Source organism: Oncorhynchus mykiss, chromosome 27 (genome assembly GCF_013265735.2).
Source record: "Oncorhynchus mykiss isolate Arlee chromosome 27, USDA_OmykA_1.1, whole genome shotgun sequence".
Taxonomy (NCBI): Eukaryota; Metazoa; Chordata; class Actinopteri; order Salmoniformes; family Salmonidae; genus Oncorhynchus; species Oncorhynchus mykiss.
This window is the reverse complement of record NC_048591.1, coordinates 13384490-13404503: the sequence shown is the minus strand read 5'-3', so window position 1 is coordinate 13404503 and position 20014 is coordinate 13384490. Positions and strand designations below refer to the sequence as shown.

At 45.0% G+C, this 20014-nt stretch overlaps 1 protein-coding gene across 1 annotated transcript; it reads right to left on the bottom strand.

Annotated features, from left to right (window-relative positions):
- Positions 1-494: 494 nt before the first annotated feature.
- LOC110507076 (zinc finger CCCH domain-containing protein 4) lies at positions 495-18455 on the bottom strand. The gene is made up of 14 exons (XM_036964895.1): positions 17823-18455; positions 11054-11339; positions 10777-10884; positions 10379-10658; positions 10098-10279; positions 9851-9935; positions 9520-9665; positions 9257-9358; positions 9003-9114; positions 8658-8767; positions 8074-8504; positions 7695-7984; positions 7262-7510; positions 495-3493 (listed from the first exon to the last, which is right to left on the bottom strand). The coding sequence occupies exons 1-14, from the start codon at positions 17900-17902 to the stop codon at positions 1818-1820; spliced, it is 4137 nt and encodes a 1378-aa protein (XP_036820790.1). The 5' UTR covers positions 17903-18455; the 3' UTR covers positions 495-1817.
- Positions 18456-20014: the final 1559 nt, after the last annotated feature.

Genomic DNA, 20014 nt, shown 5'->3' with positions numbered 1-20014 from the left:
CCATCAGCAGTTCGACATGAAAGACTTGTGGCGAGCATAATCAACAACCTCTGCATCATTCAAGACTGTTGCTTTGTGAGAAGGTGTTGGAAATTCAGTTAGCCATTATTACTGTGTAAGTAAATATCATCTTAAAAAGTACCCAGGGCCTTGCCTTGGCTCCAAGTCAGAGCAGGTCCACCGGAACTACGGCCCAGTGAGTCACAGGTGCTGACCCGCATAGATGGAAATAGAATAGTGGAATAGTGTGAGCCTTCTGGGTAAAACACTAGGATAAATCCTTAGTAGAAATGCACCATTAGTAAAAGAGATCTGTGATGGATGATGATGTGACTTCCTGGAGCCAAGAGACATCAGGATGGAAGGAAATTAATCACAAGGATCATGGTTAAGCAGGAAACACTAGGATGACACTGTGATGACATACTACTACAGAGACGCCTGCCCGCCCTAACGTCTAGGCTGCCCATCAAACTACGAGAAACACTGGTCAGTTACTGGTTGATCACATTTCACCTTTATTAAATACTTAACAACCTCCCCTACAGTGACTGGTTACAAAATGGTACCTCTCATCAAACAGGACACTGTTCAATTTACAAAGCAGTCACTTTTTGCAAAGGGAAAACAAAAAAAGACACTTTTGTAGCAAGGTCACCCCAGACTTTTCATACCCCTACAGATTTGTGAGTTTATTTTATTTGTTTGAAACTTCAACAAAACAAGAATGTCAGTGTCTGTTTCTCCTCTCACGGTTACAGGCTGCATCGCACTTAAATGCAGGCGGGAAGTCTCTCTCACCAAATGATTTGATTTAACTGTCATGTGACATAGGGAGGAGACAGGCAGATATAAGTATAAAAAAAATAAATTAAAATGATCATAACTCACAAATGACAGACGGACACTCATGACCGTTGTGGTTTTCAATGATACAGTTCTGACTCAGTGGCAGAGAGGTGTGAGTGGAACCTCAAGCAGGGGTGTGTGGGGTGGTGGGACCAACATGGCCAACATAGTCATAGGCATCACCCCGACACACAACAAACAAACAGACAGAAGAGGCTAGAGAGAACACAGTGCTGAAAGAACAGAGGGCTCAACAGCCGACAGAGGAGAAAGACTGACAGATAACAGACAGACAAGCACAAAGAAATTACTTCAAATCAAGCAAACAAAAGAGTTGTATTCATATATAATATACTGTACTGTTATAACGCTACAGGCAGAGGGATTGGCAGTAAATATTCTCTATGTGTTATCTTAGCCTGCGATTGAACTAGAAAAGATACAATGATTGACAAGAATTCTTCCCACGGCGACAGTGGAAGTCAGTGACCTGAAAGGGTTGGTGGGATGGGACAGAACGGTTGATAAAGGGAGTGTTTGGAGACTGGAGTTACAAACAAATACAAAGGGAAATTAACAGGACTAGGAGGAGCATAAATGAGGAAGTACAGCCCATTTAAATCTGTGGACGCTTATGTTACTGTTGTCCAACAATTGTTTTCTCTTAAAGCAGGGAGGAACTCTCATAAAGGGAATACATTTATTTATACATCTGTTTGTTTTAAAATAGAGGTCTCTCTTTCCCAGACTCCAACATATCCCTCCCTCCCACACCCCCTCCCTCCCCGGCCCCAAAGTCTGTTATAGAATCTCATTAGCAAACACTGCAGGTGTGACGCCTGGCCAACACGTTCAAACGTTCACCGTCTGTGGCCAGTCTGGCTCCCGCCTCAGTGCGCTCCTTGCTGATGCGCTCAGTGTTCGTGTCTAAAACAATATTTGACCAGCCAGGTGGATAGGTGCAGATATCACTGGCAAAAGGGTGATGCCGTGGGGTCAAAGCCTTTGAAAACCTCCTTCAGAGAAGCATTGTCCTGCTCCGTGGTGGTGGTGGTGTCGCCAGGCTGGGCAGGGCTGTTCCCACCAAAGGGGCTGCCGGAGCCGCTGGGCTTGCTGGCCTGTTTCACCATGGTGAAGAGCGAGGACACAGGCAGGTTGTGGACACCCGCCGGGGCCTGCTCAGCAGCACCAGGGGGACCCTGTCCGGCCGTGGAGGAGCCAGAGGCAGCAGGACCTCCGGGGGGCCCGGTGGACGGCGAGGGTGCAGGCTTGGGCCTGGGCCGGTTATAGCTGTTGTAGCGGTCAGTGGACTGCTCGCTACTCTTCTCTGGCTCCGGCTGGTCCAGGGCAGACTTACGGACAAACAGGGGCTCCTTGGCCTTGGGCTTGGCTGGTGCTGCCTCAATGGGTTTGGGCTCTGTGGGGCCGCTGCTGGGGGTTGTGTTTGTGGTGGCACCAGGGCCCTCAAGTTTACCTGCACTAGGAGTCCGGGGGTCATATAGACTGATCCCACTCAGCACACTGCTGCCACCAACTGCACCCGCTCCCCCTCCACGGCCCACCCCACCTGCAGACAGTAGCCGAGGGTCGTAGGGGGCGATGGTGGGGGAGGAGGAACCGGAGGTGGGTGGAGGGGCTACCGGGGAGACCGTCAGAGGGGGGACAGGGGACTCTGAAGGCTGCTTCAGGGCAGATTTCTGCGGCTGGAGCCGTGGGTCAGCGGGGGCTTTGCGGGCCATTCGAGGATCGACAGGCTTGTCGACAGGGGTGGGCAACAAAGCAGGAGGCGCCGGCAAGAGGGTTGTTGGAGGGACGAGGGGGAGAGGAGGGGATGACTGCGAGGGGCCGGATGAGGCGTTAACAGTCTTGAGGATGCGAGAGAGCAGCTCAAAGTCTGGGAGGGAGGAGGAGGCTGGGGCGGGGGGTTCTAAGGAGGGAGGGGCAATGGGTGGGGTAGGGGGAAGGGCTGCCGTGTGGATCCGCTGCTGGCTGCGTGAGAGGCGGGGGTCCATGGCTGAGACAGGGGGGATGCCTGGGGGGAGGGGGAGGAGGTCCTGTTTAGGGATTGGGATGGGGATGAGGTCCTCAGGGTTCCATGTCACTGTCTTAGCGTACGGGGGCATGTGCAGGAGAATGTCCTTCTTGATGTGGCTGAACTGCTTCAGCTGGGAGCGCGGGTCCCTCAGGGCCATGCCCATCAGGGGGTCCAGGGGGATGGGCACAGGCTTGTCCCTCAAAACCCTCTCCGTCTCCTCCTCTTCTGCAGGGGGAGCCGTGAGGGGCGGGGGCTTGTACACCAGGGGGGCGTCTGGTTTAGGGGTGAGGGTGGCGGTAGCAAGCCGGGCCAGGCGGGGGTCTGCAGGGGTGACGGTGGATGCCGAGGAGGGGTTGGGAGAGTCCAAGGCCTGGGCAGAGTCTGTGGCCCGGGAGAGGCGGGGATCACGAGCCAGCCGGGGGTCCCCCTGGCGGGGGTCCACCGGTCGGATGGGGGGGTGCGCTGGGGAGCCTTTCTGGAGGCGGGGGTCGCTGGGGGGGCCCTCAGGTTTGGGGGGCCCCTGGCTCTGCTGGCGGAGCGTCTTCAAAATGGACGTGACACTGCCGCCTCCATCCTCATCCTCACTGGAGTACCAGTTAGCTGAGTCACCTAGGAGATAAAGCAACAGGAATCAGTGATGACACCCAGTTTAGAAACCACAATCAGATCAGAAACCACATCCACCGAAAACTAGGGGTGTGAACGAATTTGGGACCCTTAAAATTAAGAATGTTTTTCCCCCCACAATTTTGATCACAGTGCATGCAGCTGGCTCGCCTGCTCTTTCTTTTTGCTAATGTCTTCGGTCTGTAGCGTGTAGAATATCCTAGCCTATTCATTGTTGACAGGCCCTGCTTTACTGAGGTTACGAGACATTGCAAGCCAAGAAATTTCGAGACAACATTCCATTGGGAGATACAGCTTTTGATTGCCGGTAGATAGGCCTAGTGTACAGCTCTGACTCTGTCTGCCTGTTGGCTGACCTGCCTATACCGTGCCCCTCCTCTCTCTTTCCGTCCCTGGCTAGCTCGCTATGAAAGATGTGAGTTTGTGTGTTCTCGGCAGTACGGCAACTAATCAGTCTCGTCCTTTCCAAAATATACTGAATCTTAGGAGTCAATTCCTAGTGGAAAATGTTTTCTTTCTACTAAATGTCTTGTTAAGTCACGGTATTTCAACTTTAAAGTACATTTGTAGGAGAGTGGTCTTGCGCGCAGGCAGGCAGCTCAAGATAATTTGATTGACAGTTCCTTTACAGAGAAGTATAATGCCTGTTCACTGGTGCTTCAAAACTATCTCCAGAGAAGGTTTCGTGTTGGCATTTAAAAAGCCGTAACGTACCCTTACAGCCTTATAAGGGTATATGACTGCGGTAGATATGACTTCATTGCCCTTCCCAAGTGGTCATAGGACCATTATTCTGCATTGACATGGAATTTTATTATATTTTTCTTATAGTTTTAATGGAAATCTGAAAAAATTGCTGTTTTAAACATTAAAGCAAAATTGTCCATTTGTCACATCCCTACTGAAAACCACCTACAATCAGGGCCGCGGGGCCAATTTTTTCTGGAGTGGATGGTCGGGGGCCGGAACATAATTACAAATAATTTGTAGACTGCAATTTGACCGCAAGAAGCACAAACAGATATAATATTTGAATAAAGCATCATCATTTCAGACCTTACTTACATTTGTATACAATCATGTGTACAGTATCGCTCTATTACGCGTGGGAATACTTGGGAACAAATTTCCAAAATTACATTTTTTAAAAACAGTCTTTTAAGTCCAACAATAAAAAAAAATATTTTAAAAAACAGAAAACTTGGCCAAATAAAAACAAACGTGGGCCAAAATCAGCCCGCGGGTCGTCAGTTGGAGAACCCTGACTTAAATCAATGTCAGTGCCCAAGATAATTAGTAAAGTATCTCACACAACAACAGCTCCACCTAGCGAGGGTGTAGAGGCCAATTGGAGTCCCTAATCTGATCGATGGGAGTATATTACAACCACAGCCCAGAGGATGTTGACTCTGCTGAGGGCTTCCAGTGAGGGTCAACGGTGTTATACAGACATTTTCTGCCTCCCCGTGATACATATACACTACCAGTCAAAATTTTTGGGTCACTTAGACATTTCCTTGTTTTGTTTTTTTTAAGAAAAGCATATTTTTTTTGCCCATTAACTTAAAATTTATCAGAAATACAGTGTAGACATTGTTAATGTTGTAAATGAATATTGTAGCTGGAAACGGCTGATTTTTAATGGATTATCTTCATAGGCGTACAGAGGCCCATTATCAACAACCATCACTCCTGTGTTCCAATGGCAAGTTGTGTTAGCTAATCCATGTTTATAATTTTAAAAGGCTAATTGATCATTAGAAAACCCTTTTGCAATTATGTTAGCACAGCTGAAAACTGTTGTTCTAATAAAAGAAGCAATAAAACTGGTCTTCTTTAGACTAGTTGAGTATCTGGAATAACAGCATTTGTGGGTTCAATTACAGGCTCAAAATGTCTCAAAAACAATAACTTTCTTCTGAAACTCGTCAGTCTATTCTTGTTCTGAGAAATGAAGGCTATTTCATGCGAGAAATAACCAAGAAACTGAAGATCTCGTACAACGCTGTGTACTACTCCCTTCACAGAACAGCACAAACTGGCTCTAAACAGAATAGAAAGACGAGTGGGAGGCCCCGGTGCACAACTGAGCAAAAGGACAAGTACATTAATGTCTAGTTTGAGAAACAGACGCCTCACAAGTCCTCAACTGTCAGCTTTATTAAATATTAACTGCAATACACCAATCTCAACGTCAACAGTGAAGAGGCAACTCCGGTTGCTGGCCTTCTAGGCAGAGTTCCTCTGTCCAGTGTCTGTGTTCTTTTGCCCATCTTAATAATTTATTTTTATTGGCCAGTCTGAGATATAGCTTTTTCTTTGCAACTCTGTCTAGAAGGCCAGCATCCCGGAGTCGCCTCTTCACTGTTGACATTGAGACTGGTGTTTTGCCTGTAATCGAACCCACAAATGCTGATGCTCCAGATACTCAACTAGTCCAAAGAAGGCCAGTTTTATTGCTTCTTTAAATCAGAATGACAGTTTTCAGCTATGCTAACATAATTGCAAAAGGGTTTTCTAATTATCAATTAGCCTTTTAAAATGATAAACTTGGATTAGCTAACACAATGTGCCATTGGAACACAGGAGTGATGTTTGCTGATAATGGGCCTCTGTACGCCTATGTAGATATTCCATTAAAAAAATCAGCCGTTTCCAGCTACAATAGTCATTTACAACATTAACAACGTCTACACTGTATTTCTGATCAATTTGATGTTATTTTAAATCAACAAGAAATGTGCTTTTCTTTCAAAAACAAGGACATTTTTACGTGACCCAAAACATTTGAACGGTAGTGTACATTTGTGACCAAACAAAAGGAGACAGGAACACTGTAAACTTTCCACTGACTTACGCAAGCACTTTTCGGGGCTAAAACCGTACAACTTATGAATCATACGATTAGCTTTAGTTGTGTCCTAAATGGCACCCTATTCCCTTTATAGTGAACTACTTTTGACCAGGGCCCAAGCCAGGGTTTACACAGCATATGCACTCGACTCAAACTTTTTTATGCGCTCTATGTAGCCTATACGGGTGAGTGCGACCTCTAGTCAGTATTTATATTGTGTCTGTATCAATATTGCATAGTTCTGCAGTGTTTGCACTGCCAATACACTGTTTATACTGTGTCAGTGGGAATTGTTTGTTTTGTCTATGGAGAATTGAGATGGTGCCTGCAGTAATTTCCCATGGTGGTGCATGCCAGGTTTACCAGGCCCAGGAGAAGTGCTTATGTTATTGCCTGTGCTGGCTTGCCGTTATATTAGTGTCTAAGCAAAATAGACATCAATACCGTGTCGACGGCTCGAGGGCCACATCGGAATTTCAACATTTATCGAGGGGAAGGGCAGTTATTTGAAAACGTATAGGTCCATTATAATTTCAACAGACTGTACATTCTATCTAGTTTTAGACATTCAAGAGTGGCCTGGGTGGCTTAGACTGGTGGAGCACTTCAGCAACTCTCCTCCATCTTTCCTATCTCTATATCCTATCCAATAACCCTTTTTCTTTCTTTTTTTGAGTGGCCTGGAGTGTTTTTCAACCCCCTAGAGTCAAAGCCTGGGGGGGTTCTACTAAGCTAACGTATGGAATTGTTTTAAGATGATCATACCAAGGATCATTTAGATATTTGATTTAGAATTTTAGGACCCCTTTAGGTATAAAAAAAATATATTAAAAAATGTTTTAATGAAACATTGAACGTATGTTGCCCCTGGTCTACAGTGTGTGTGAAGAGCGTACCGTCCACATCCCTCTCTCCTCCCCCCTTGGCTAGTCTGGCCCTCTCCTCGTCCTCCTGCTGTTTCTGCTGGATTCTCAGGAACAGCATGCGCTGGGCCGGCGGCAGGAAGTCGGGCATGCCCATCCCCGCCTGCTGACTGGCTGAGCCTCCGTTAGCAGGGACGTCCGGGCCTCCCATGGAGCTCTGGTTTCCTCCCGATCCTCTTCCTTCTTTCTCGTCCATCCCTCCAAAGCCCTGGAAGTCATCACCTGGAAGGTACAGGAGGAGGTTGAAAACTACAACACTCAGACACATTACAGCACAGGTTTAGATTCCATCTGAAATTATATTGGATGGGCCAACATTAGTATATTGGATGGGCCAACATTAGTCTGATGCGAACAGTGACTGTATGCTTCGTTCATTATGTGGTACGCTGTCAGCTCAGTTTACCTTCCTCCTCCACCCCGTCCATATTCATGTCTTGCTGCTGGTTGAAGAAGCTGTCAAAGAAGTTACTCCCTGGAGGAGGTCCGGGTGGCATCATGGGCCCCCCTTCTGAGCCAAAGCCTGGCATCATGGGGGGTCCTCCGGGGCCCATGGGCGGGGGAGGACCCATTGACATGTCTGGGGGCATCATGCCAGGTGGAGGAAACCGAGGCGGAGGCCCACCAGGCCCACTGGGGAGCCCTTGGGAGCCAGTTGCGCCAGCTTGGCCTGTGGCAGTTCCTGGGGTCTGACCTCTGTAGAGAGAAGAATTATTGATGTTCCCAGTACATACTCAAACTATAAAACCCACATAAATAGGTTTGGATGGATGTGAAAAGCTCACCTGTGATTAGCTAGTTTCTGAGCTAGCTGTCCCGTGGGCTGCACCTTGATCTCAAACAGTGAGGGGATCTTCTTCCCACCATTGCCGGAACAGGGGGGTGGGGGGCCCATGGATGGTGGTGGGGGACCATTGGGGTTGGGAGGGCCTTGGTAGGGGCCACTTTCTGGGTAGGGGGGAGGGGGGCCAGGACAGGGACCGGGCCCTTGGGTAGGCCCTGGGCCGGGGAGGCCGTTGGGGGACATGGGGCCCTGTGGTGGTCCAGGAGGTCCAAAGTCCCCAGAGCCAGAGTTGTCAGGCGGCCCTTGTCTGGGCGGTGTCGGGAGCAGGCCCACCCCTGGAGGAGGCTTGGGAAGGGGGTTGATCCCCTGCTTCTTTAGCTCCTCCACCTCCTTCTCATCCTCAGCTCCAGCCTCGGCATCCTCCGCAAGCATCTAGGAACACAAGAGATGAGAAGGTGGTCAAAAGGGGTTAACAGACTAACACAGACAGAGCAAGAAACTCCAGAAATGAGAAGAGAGTGAGTGAAAGTGTGAGAGCGTTAAAGAAACAGAGGTGGTGTCTAAATCCACTTGAGGAAGGCTCACCTTGTTTAGCAGGTCTTGGGTGTCGTCGGTAAGAGGCTCGTGGGAGAACATGCATTCGTCTCCATTCACACAGCTCCCGGTGGTGTGAAACAGCTTGCAGGGGAAATCACGTGCCGGCGAGTTAAAGAACTATGGATCGCCTGGATGGACTGAACTCACTCAAAGACTGTTTCATGGCCATATAGGCCCGATATTCAAAATGCGTCTCAGGGCTAGCACTTGTATAGGCTATATTAAACATGATAACTAGTATGGCCGTTCTAGTTATGCTAGCTGTAAACACATACTGAAGGGAATATATGAAATGTCCTATCTGATACAAAGTGGACTGCAGGTAAAGGATATCATGCATGTAGGGGCAGTTTTCAGCCCGCGCGCAGAAGCCGGTGATGTAGAACTTGCAGAGTTCTTTCTTCTTGGGCAGCTCAATATCGTGGCTGAAGTTGCAGTGTTCCCCCTAGAAAGTTGGCAAAGAGATAAAACGATCAAAATCTTAAAAAGCAGTTGACGGTAACATTTTAGAAGAATGATTTGACATTCTATTGAGAATGCCTGGCAAGAACATGATCTCCGCTCAAATTCCATGATTTCCTTCTTACCCAAGTACAGCGGCCCTCCATGTAGTACTTGCAGATAGCTTTCCCTTTCTTGTCTTGGTGCTTGTCCCCCTGGTGCTTGTTGTGCTGGCCTCCTCCTCCATCCTGCACCACAACACAAACAAACAAACAGGTTCTATTTGGCCTTGCGGTGAGGTCTTCCAACGATTACAAGTTTTAAAGTGTTATCAGAAATCCAACTTGTACAGGTTGAGTATTCATTCAGAGGAGCGAGCAGGTCTGTAAGGTGTTGGTTTTATTCTCACCCCCATGTCCCCCATGTCTCCATTGTTGTCCTCTTCGTGACCCTGGTCTCCACCCCCTCGGCCCCTCCCTCGGTTCCGCCCTCGGCCTCCACGGTTCATACCACGCCCTTGTTTCCCACGGCCCCTTCCCCGCCCACCTTTGCCACCTGGTAGGAGCAGGGAGAGAGACACTTCATCAGTGGGCTACAATGGAACAAGACAGGCAACCATTTTGGATCGGGTGCAAAGCACGTTTACTTAGGAAGGACATCAGAACAGCTAACCTAGTATGTATATTACAGTAGCATGACTAAGTATTGTTTAGTATGAATAATTCTGACAGCCAACTCACCCCTTCCACGGTCTTTGGACTTCCTGTACTGAGAGTATTCATCATAGTCATCCTCACCCATGTGGTCATAGTCATCATCTCCATACTAGAACACAACATCAATTGGATGAGGAACAATTCAGAAACAAGAATATACTTTCCTGAGATTTTCAGCACTTTGCTGCTTTAGCAGCACACCAGTATGTTTGATAGATCATTTCACATTGTCTGTGCATCTGGGGCCAGAGGATGACTGTCTTTGACTCACCTCCATCTCATCTCCTCCTCCTCCCCCTCCTCCTCCGTACATCATCCCTTCTCCGTCCTCGTTGTCTCCACCCATCTTGCCCCCTCGCCCCCGACCCCTGCTCCCTCCTCTTCCTCTACCTCCACGCCCTCCTCCTCTCATGCCTCCTCGACCTCGCTGGTTCTTCATACGACCTTTACCTCCTGTGGAGAAAGAAAACGAAACACTGTCAGCACCTTGTGTCAGCATATGAAAGGCACGCGAGGACCTGCAAGCAAACTAGTAACGGTTGTTCAATTCACCTCTGACCCCATTTTTGCTACCTCTGCCCCCGCGACTGTTGCCCCTTCCACCTCCATCGCCACTGCCTCCCTCTTTGGCCTTGCGGTACTGGTTGAGCTCCTTGGTGAAGTCATCGTAGTCTTCATCGCCCATCTCCTCGTCCTCCTCTCCCTCGTAGTTCTCCTCTTCATAATCACCGTAGCCCCCATAGCCTTGCTTGTCCATCTTTACGTAGCTGCCCTTCTTAGGCATGGGTCCACCGTGGCCGGCGGACGGGGCTGGTGGGTAACCTCCAAGGGACTGGGAATCAATCAATCATTGTTAGACCACTGTGATTACATGGTAGTAAACAGATTAGCAACTCCACAGCAAGTGTCTTCAATCGTGTGATTTAGAGCGCCGCCATGGGGTAACTTACAGAAGGGGTGTACGTAGGGCTATAGTCCCGATACTTCCTCTTCTCACCTGGGCTGTAGTCAGAGTCATCGCTAAAGTCTGAGTGGTCATCACTGGAGGAGGCATGGCGCTGTAACACCACACACACAACAAGGAAGGAGAGATAGGTTGAGTGAAAAAGTACTTAGAAACATCTTTAGACTACAGTAAGAAAGCAATAACCTCCCTGATCTGAAGGGTCTGTATCGGACGATGACAGCCAGAACAGAGCTGGATGTGAGCCACACACACACTCTTACTTTGTGCTTGGATTTGCGTCTCTTCTTGGCTCTCCTCTTCTCCTTCTCCCGCTCCCTCTCTTTTCTCCTCTTCCTCTTGTGGCGGCGGGCCTTCTCGTCGTCCTTCTCATCGCCGCTGGCGTGGCGCTCTTTGCTGCGGTGAGTTTTCTCTGGGGGGGCCGCCTCTGCTGCTGCTGTTCCTTCACCTTCATCTTCTCCTCCTCCTCCGGCACTGGGCTCCTCTGCCACCTCCACCTCTCCACCATCATCCTCCAGCTCCCCCTCTTCCAACTCACCATCCTCACGACTGTGACAAACAGAGGACAGATAGATAGGACATCAAAATGCTGTTCAAGCCAGGTCTCATCCGTGTAGTTCATGTTTGGACTCCCAGTATGTGACAGGTAGAGGGTTCCTGGGTGGTGAGCATTCCATTCCTAGACACCCGCACAAGACTATAGCAATAAGGGATCAAAGCTTTTTGTCTGGGGGAAAAGTACAGTGGAATAAAATGGCATTAACAACCGTGACTGCTAGTTTGGGAATTTGGATAATTCATTTTTCATGATAGAGGTAACATTGCGAGCCTCAGGAACCTGTTTTACACATTTTATATTTATAACTTGTATAGCCCGAGCGAGTCACTTCCCTCATGTTCTAACTCGAGTAACTCAATTTGTAGGTTTCAGACGCTAATTATTGCGTTTCCTTGTGTGTTTCTGTACGTTTGTCTTGACAGTGGAGATAACACGGTTATCCGCAGGGCCAATCAGCTGTTGTTATCCTATGACAATGTCTGAGAGCTGCGTTTGTCTGAACTCGTCAAACAGTCACACCACCGTTCACCCACAAACCATGACACACCGTAGGCTGCTCTGCTGTAACACTCTGATGAGTTAAGAGCGTTGTGGTTGGGTGACTGGGTTGGCTGTTATTGCGGGTGACATGAAGGACCTAGTGTCTGCTGAGAGTCAAGAGGGCCAGATCATGAAGGACCTAGTGTCTGCTGAGAGTCAAGAGGGCCAGATCATGTTTTTATTAGATTGACCACATCGGCATAGGCCTACTGACTGTATGCTGGAGATAGGACTGCTAGGGTGTAAAGTTTGTGTTATTTCTGTGTCAAAACAGGCTGAGTTATTGTGAGGCGTGTCAGGGATAAGGTGGGTGTGCTCTGTGGTAAACAAATTATATGGCAGTTAATATATGGGACAGCAATCAATAACAGCAAGTTTCTCTGTGAACAGCATTTCAATATAGGTATGACATTTCCATGTGAGTGTAGTGTGTACACTGAGCTTCACTGTTTTGTCTCTATGGTCTGGGAAAAGTTGAGAGTGATGCAACTATTGTGATGTAACAGGTTGGGGGAGGGCGATTTAGTAGGTCCCAACTTGCTGGACTGGACATGGGCAATCCGTTGGCTTTCATTACGCAGGGTGGATTCAACATCAACATACAACACTATGTCAAGGACATTTCGAAATCGAGTTAGTCATTCCTGTGCAGGGAGACAGAAGTGTTTACATCGAAATAATCTTAAACAGTCTGCTATTTATCAGTGAAGACAGAGTCAATTTCATCTCTCAACAGTCCTCAACAGCATGCAATATGCTTGCATAGGAGATTACAAATATTTAACCAACAACCAATACAAATCTCAAACGTTACACAGAAAACCACAACAGTCAAAACTATATTACAACGGAATAGCTAGGCCTAAATGTAACTAGAGAACACAGACAACAAGAAACAGATACTTTTCCCCCTTGCCAGCTTTCAAGGTGTAGTTTCACAGAGACACCATTGCATGATTTACTGAAATACACTGCCGTGACAATAAGGCAGGCGTGGCGGTGATAAGTAGGATATGACCACCATGTCCATTTGAAGCCTCACTTTAGCCATCAAGTCCAGCCTACAGAGTTAACAGATATTTGCTGACACTGATCAGAGCAGGCTTGAGTAACAGCCTTGCTTTCAGTGTCTGGTATAGCCTAATTTCAAAATGGTCCAGGTTAGGCCTTTATTTTATTATTCAAATACAGACTGGAATAGAATTGACTTTTGGCCAAAGTACACAGAAATGGTTTGGGTAGTAAAACAATGAGTTAGATGTAGGCTATAGAATAGACTATACTCGTGATCATACAGACCCAATCTGTGCACATAGGCCTATAGTCCAATTGAAACAAATAAAATGTAAACTGATCTCTCTTTATACTCACACCACACGGTCCACACCAAATCATCAACGTACTAACTTCCTATCTAGGACATGACTTTCCTCCTGGGCCAGAGGGTTGCTGGGTCTTACTAGTCTCCCGCTCCTCCTTACGTTTAGTTATCCTAAGTTTACTCTCAGCCAGAGAGGGACCACATATAGACCTAGTCACTCTTAAATAAACCAAATTAATCTAAACATTTTTTTTCTCCTTCATTGTCAATGGCATGGTTTTACAACCTGGCCTAAAACAATGGAGTCCACATAATTTAACTCAGCACAGCCTACCCTTAAATCAAGATCTGCCATGGCAGTCACACAAACACTCACGTCCCTCAAGAGGCGCAGGGAGGCCATTCTTGATGAGCGCAGAGCTTTGCATTGCTGGGGGTTCTATAGACTGACATGGGCACACACATAACAAAGGCTCTACTGACACAGCTCTGACTCTTGGCCCCTTTCCCTAGTGGGGTGCCAGGTACAAGTATTGAGGATTCTGTGGAAAAAGGTTTATCATGAAAACACTTTATCATGATTTTGCTCAGTTCAGATGCCAGCCAAGCCAACGTATACTTCTGCAGAGGTGTGCCACTCCCATTGGCTGGGAGAATGCCTAACCATTTGCCTGTGCAAAGAGATGTTAGGGTCTGGCCAAACCCGATCTTGTCTTGTACTAAATTAAAACTTACTCTTACAACTAGAGGTCGACCAATTAATCGGAATGGACGATTAATTAGGGCCGATTTCAAGTTTTCATAACAATCGGAAATCGGTCATTTTGGACGCCAATTATTTTCCCCACCTTAATTTAATCTTTATTTAACTAGGCAAGTCAGTTAAGAACACATTCTTATTTTCAATGACGGCCTAGGAACGGTGGGTTAACTGCCTTATTCAGGGGCAGAACGACAGATTTTTACCTTGTCAGCTCAGGGATTCAATCTTGCAACCTTACGGTTAACTAGTCCAACGCTCTAACCACCTGCCTCACGAGGAGCCCGCCTGTTACACGAATGCAGTAAGAAGCCAAGGTAAGTTGCTAGCTAGCATTAAACTTAATCAATCATAATCACTAGTAATAACTACACATGGTTGATGATATTACTAGTTTATCTAGCGTGTCCTGCGTTGCATATAATCGATGCAGTACGCATTCGCGAAAAAGGACTGTCATTGCTCCAACGTGTACCTAACCATAAACACCAATGCCTTTCTTAAAATCAATACACAGAAGTATATATTTTTAAACCTGCATATTTAGCTAAAAGAATTCCAGGTTAGCAGGCAATATTAACCAAGTGAAATTGTGTCACTCCTCTTGCATTCATTGCACGCAGAGTCAGTGTATATGCAACAGTTTGGACCGCCTGGCTCATTGTGAACTAATTTGCCAGAATTGTATGTAATTATGACATAACATTGAAGGTTGTGTAATGTAACAGGAATATTTAGACTGATGGATGCCACCCGTTAGATAAAATACGGAACGGTTCCGTATTTCACTGAAAGAATAAACGTCTGTTTTCGAGATGATAGTTTCCGGATTTAACCATATTAATGACCTACGGCTCGCATTTCTGTGTGTTATTATGTTATAATTAAGTTTATGATTTGATAGAGCAGTCTGACTGAGCGATGGTAGGCACCAGCAGGCTCATAAGCATTCATTCAAACAGCATTTTTGTGCGTTTTAACAGCAGTTCTGCTGTTTATGACTTCAAGCCAATCAACTCCCGAGATTAGGCTGGTGTAACGATGTGATGTGAAATGGCTAGCTAGTTAGCAGTGTGCGCGCTAATAGCATTTCAAACGTCACTCGCTCTGAGACTTGGAGTAGTTGTTCCCCTTGCTCTGCATGGGTAACGCTGCTTCGAGGGTGGCTGTTGTCGTTGTGTTCCTGGTTCGAGCCCAGGTAGGGGCGAGGAGAGGTACGGAAGCTATACTGTTACACTGGCAATACTAAAGTGCCAATAAGAACATCCAATAGTCAAAAGGTATATGAAATACAAATGGTATAGAGAGAAATAGTCCTATAATTCCTATAATAACAACAACCTAAAACTTGTTACCTGGGAATATTGAAGACTCCTGTTAAAAAGAACCACAAGCTTTCAGATGTCCTCATGTTCTGAGCAAGGAACTGAAACGTTAGCTTTCTTACATGGCGCATATTGCACTTTTACTTTCTTCTCCAACACTTTGTTTTTGCATTATTTAAACCAAATTGAACATGTTTCATTATTTATTTGAGGCTAAATTGATTTTATTGATGTATTATATTAAGTTAAAATAAGTGTTCATTCAGTATTGTTGTAATTATCATTATTACAAATATTTATTTTTTTTAAATAGTCTGATTAATCGGTATCGGCTTTTTAAAATATATATATATATTTTTAACCGGTATCGGTGTTGAAAAATCATAATCGGTCGACCTCTACTTATGTAGTAGCCTATTATAGTAGTAGCCTACATTATGTAGTAGCCTATTTCAAACTGAGATTACAAGAGTTTTGGTTTATTAACATTACAGTAATAAAGGGTGTATATGAAAATGATAGTCATGCTGGTTCGATTTCCTGACAAATGCGTGGAACAGCAAATGCAAAGCACCTGTCAACAGCCTCCTCTGGGTTTTATAGCCTACATCACAACGATTTTGCAAACAGACGAGTCAGGAAATGATAGCACTCACTACTGCCAATTAGATAATTAGATAAGGCTCTATCTAGTCTACTCTATGCCAAGGAACTATTAAAAGAAAAGTTACACTTGGATCCAAATATATAGCCTAATACAAATAAATAATCCACAATCTAAGGATAGGCTTGGATAATCACACGTCAAACAAGGCAACCTTTACTGTTGCTATAAAGTTGTGTGCGTGCACTGGACACACCCTATGTGGTTCCAAGTGCATAAATTGAGTTAATACTGAAAGTACCAGGTACAATCACTAATGTATACTCACGTTTTCACTTACAAATACATTTTACAACACTATTCATGCATCATCACAACAGGATTACATCTTAATTAAAAAAATTCCCTAGTTATCAATTAAACTACAAACAATGGGCCTTTATCAAAATTATGGGAAGTACTTACTGTGAGAGGTTTTCTTCACATTCTGCACTCAAAAGCATAGTGGTCTCCCCACTTTATTATTAGGGTTTGTGGAATGTTATAACTTGGGTTGTTGGGGGGGAATGAATGTTGCAGACAGGGCAATCAGGTAACTAAATAGGGAACATTTGTGTTTTACTTCACTTTTTAGACATCTGAAATGCTTTGCAAACTTTCAACACAGTTCTGGGATTTGGTGGGTGTTTGGAATAACAATCTAAAGTAAAATAGCAGTCTGTCCTGAGAAGAGAGAAGGGGGAAACTTTATAGGGGCACGAAATTAGGCGATTTTCCTGAACGTGCATGGAAGAAAATCCATTCATGTACAGATTTAGTAATTACTTTTTGTATGGGTGGCACAAACACATTCCATGTGGAGATTAGAACGATAAAATAATTGTGCGATCACTTTGGTTACATTGTTGCTGACTAGTTCGTATGATCAACTGCACGCCTTGGAATTGTATCAATTTCTTAATTGTTAGTGATTAAATGTTCTATCAATAGCTAGCTAGTTGGCTTAGTTAACGTTAACCTGTGGACCAATAGTTAGCTAATAGAAGCAATTCATTTTATTCGCCGATTCAAGAGGGCTCGGTCTACTGGGTGACAAATGTTTTCAACACAACTAGCCAGTTGCTACAAAGGCAGGCACAATGGCGGCCTTTGGTTTTACTAGCTAGTCTGGCAAGCTAGCTATCAAAAAAGAAACTGCGTAGTTAGCTAGCGTAACTCGTTAGCCACGTCGTTACTTAGCTGGAGTGCCAATAAAGGAAATGCATACTATTTCCAACGACTGTCTAATGAAATCAATTACAATCAAGTCGTTCATCTGACCTGAAATACCTAGAATGGAATGATTAATTAGGAAACGGATTTAATTCGCCCTATTGGCTTGGTGGATAGTTTGCAAACTGCCTTTTCTTTCACGAAGGGAAGCCAGCTAGCCAACTAGCTAGCGAGTTGGAACCTTAGCTAGGCCTTTCTTTGCCATGTAATTTTGCAAAGCTTTTGTGTTCAAAAACGTTTGGACATCTAGATAATTGGACATATATTCAGAAATTAATTAATTTTAGCTAGTTAATGGTGGACAATTAGCAAGCAAAATAATATCCTCTTTTTTTCTTCATTCGGTCTTTACTTTGATGGGGATGCAACTTTGCTGGATCAGTTATTTGAACTGATGGTCATTTCTTCATAAAATAACTTCTTGAAATACTTATTCAAACTGAACAGATCCCATGATCATTTTTGACCTTCCAGTTTGCGCTGAGCAACGTTTCAAGATGGCGTTCGTTACCTCTGTACTTGTTCCCCAGAAAAAGGCGACTTTAATCCCTTTGAAAGAAAAAAATGAAAAAGAACCCCGTGCTTTTTATGCCTAAAAAGCACAGGACAAATAAATAGTTTGATAGAAATATGATTGTAGAATTACTCGACCTTTCGTCAGTGAGAAGACTGTGTTCGTGGTTGGTTGTTGTTGGGGAGTTTGGATGGACAGTCATGCTTTCCACAGCCATTTCCTCTAGCTACATTTAGGTGCAAAAAAAATTACAACTCTACTGGCTTATGCGTCACTTAACTTGGATCTACAGTACTTGTTAATGGTTTTAGGAAGAGTTTCAGTTCATAGTAGTCAATTCCCCACTAACAGTTGTTAGAGAAATAGGTAGAAATTGTGTCCTGAGGTTCTCCGTCCTACAGTTGCGCTGTAAAATGAAACTCATCCACTTAAAATGGCTGTCTCCTCCAAAGAGAAGGGGCGGGATATTCCGAACGTGACGACATAAACCTTACGTTCTCATACGTTTGTCACGGAAATACCCGAACGTTCTTCGTTCAGCGGTTGTCAAAGAGCACTCTTTGGCATAGGTCTATGCATATCTGCAGCCAAGGGGTCTGGATTTTAGGGCACATTGAGGTATTCTTCTGCTTGTCCAGTAATTTGAACAAGTTCACCTTTCTCTTAGATAGTTGGCCCTCAGTTCCCTCTCCATGACATGACTATTGGCGGTAGCTGTGGACGGCAACGTGTGTCCCCTAGTCTGTGAGCATGTCCTGTACTAATTATAATTCACGATTAAAGCCACAGTCAAATTTCAACTTATCAGTAACCTTTAATTCATTGATTGGTTCAACTGTTTTGCCATATCACAATAAAATAAAAACCAAGGACCAGGTATAGGCTCCATTGTTCATGTTTTTGTTGCCATGGGAAACTTTGTAAATAAATGTAATAGCTTCATGTTTTAATAGTAATTTCCTTTCACAGAATGTCTGAGCACTGCATGTGAAAATGTAATAAATACATTTCTTCCACTGATACATTTTTGTTGGTATGCCCATGCTATGATGGTATCAGTGGAGGCTCCTCAGAGGAGGAAGGGGAGGACCATCCTCAGTGAATTTTATAAAAATATATATTTTTAAACATTTAAAATGTTATCCTTTTTAGATAAAACTATACTAAATATAATCACGTCACCAAATAATTTATTAAAACAACACTATTTTGCAAAGAAAGTTTACAGTAACCTCAACAGCACTCTGTAGGGTAGCGCCATGGTGTAGCCCGAGGACAGCTAGTTTCCGTCCTCCTCTGGGTACATTGACTTCCATTCAAAACCTAGGAGGCTCATGGTTCTAGCAATGCACTGCATAAAATGTGGTGAGTAGTTGACTCAATGAGAGAGAATGACAGTAGTTGAACACATTTCTTCCAAAATGAAGGAGAAGCGAGAGAGAGTCATTTTTTTCACTTACTTAGCTAGCAAATGCAGCAAGTTAGTTTAGCCTACTGAAACACCCTGCTCAAACAGAGGGATGCTATGTTAGCTAGCTGGCTATGACTTTCCAACACAACACTGGAACTCTTCCAAGTCAAGGTAAGCTTTTGGTTTTACAAATGTATTGCCACCGGGGCCTGCCTGTGTAACTACTTGCTGACTACACTGTAGCGTTACTGCATGAGTGTAGCGGGTTTACTAACGCATTAGTTCTATTAGCTATGCTGACTATGACGTTACTTTAGCTAATATGGTGGCAACGATGTAGGGTTCGGCTTGGAAAGGCTTTTTCACCTGGTCAAAGGTGTGTTGTGCATTGAAGTACATAAGCGAAGGGAAGAGGTGAGAGGAGGAGAGCGCATGGATGCGAGGAGGAATACAACGTGGCTGCTATGAAAGTGAACTGTGTTTACGCATGCTCAGCGGTGTATTCATTCCCCCGATTCTGCTGAAACTTTTCTTAAATGGAACAAAATGGGTATAAGCATACCTGAATTTGTCTAATAGAAACTCTTGTTTGCAACTGTTAGACTAATGATTACACCCTATATCAGCTATATGCAGGCAAGAGTGTGCAGGGCGGTATTGAATGTCATTGTCTGTCACTGTCTTTCACCTCAAATTTGTCTCTCGACCTGTGTGCATCTACGTTGTAAACTGTCATTCATAGGCTAGGTTGTAGCAACCGCATGATGGGTATAGGGAAAATCATGTATTAGACTAAATCTATCGCTGTTACATTGAACTGGGGGAATGGAATATGAATGACAGTCATCCAATATGCTTTAATAGAAACAAGGCCATGCTCATGAAAAAATAATTGTCCTCCCACATCTTAAATGGCAC

Bases quoted from the DNA above. Each gene is read 5' to 3' on its own strand.
- LOC110507076 (XM_036964895.1), bottom strand. From the start codon at position 17,902: ATGGCTGTGGAAAGCATGACTGTCCATCCAAACTCCCCAACAACAACC. The intron at 10,659-10,776 runs GTAAGTTACCCC...ATTGATTCCCAG, and splicing joins GCCCTACGTACACCCCTTCT to TCCCTTGGAGGTTACCCACC. The intron at 8,505-8,657 runs GTGAGCCTTCCT...TTGTGTTCCTAG, and splicing joins CCCAAGACCTGCTAAACAAG to ATGCTTGCGGAGGATGCCGA.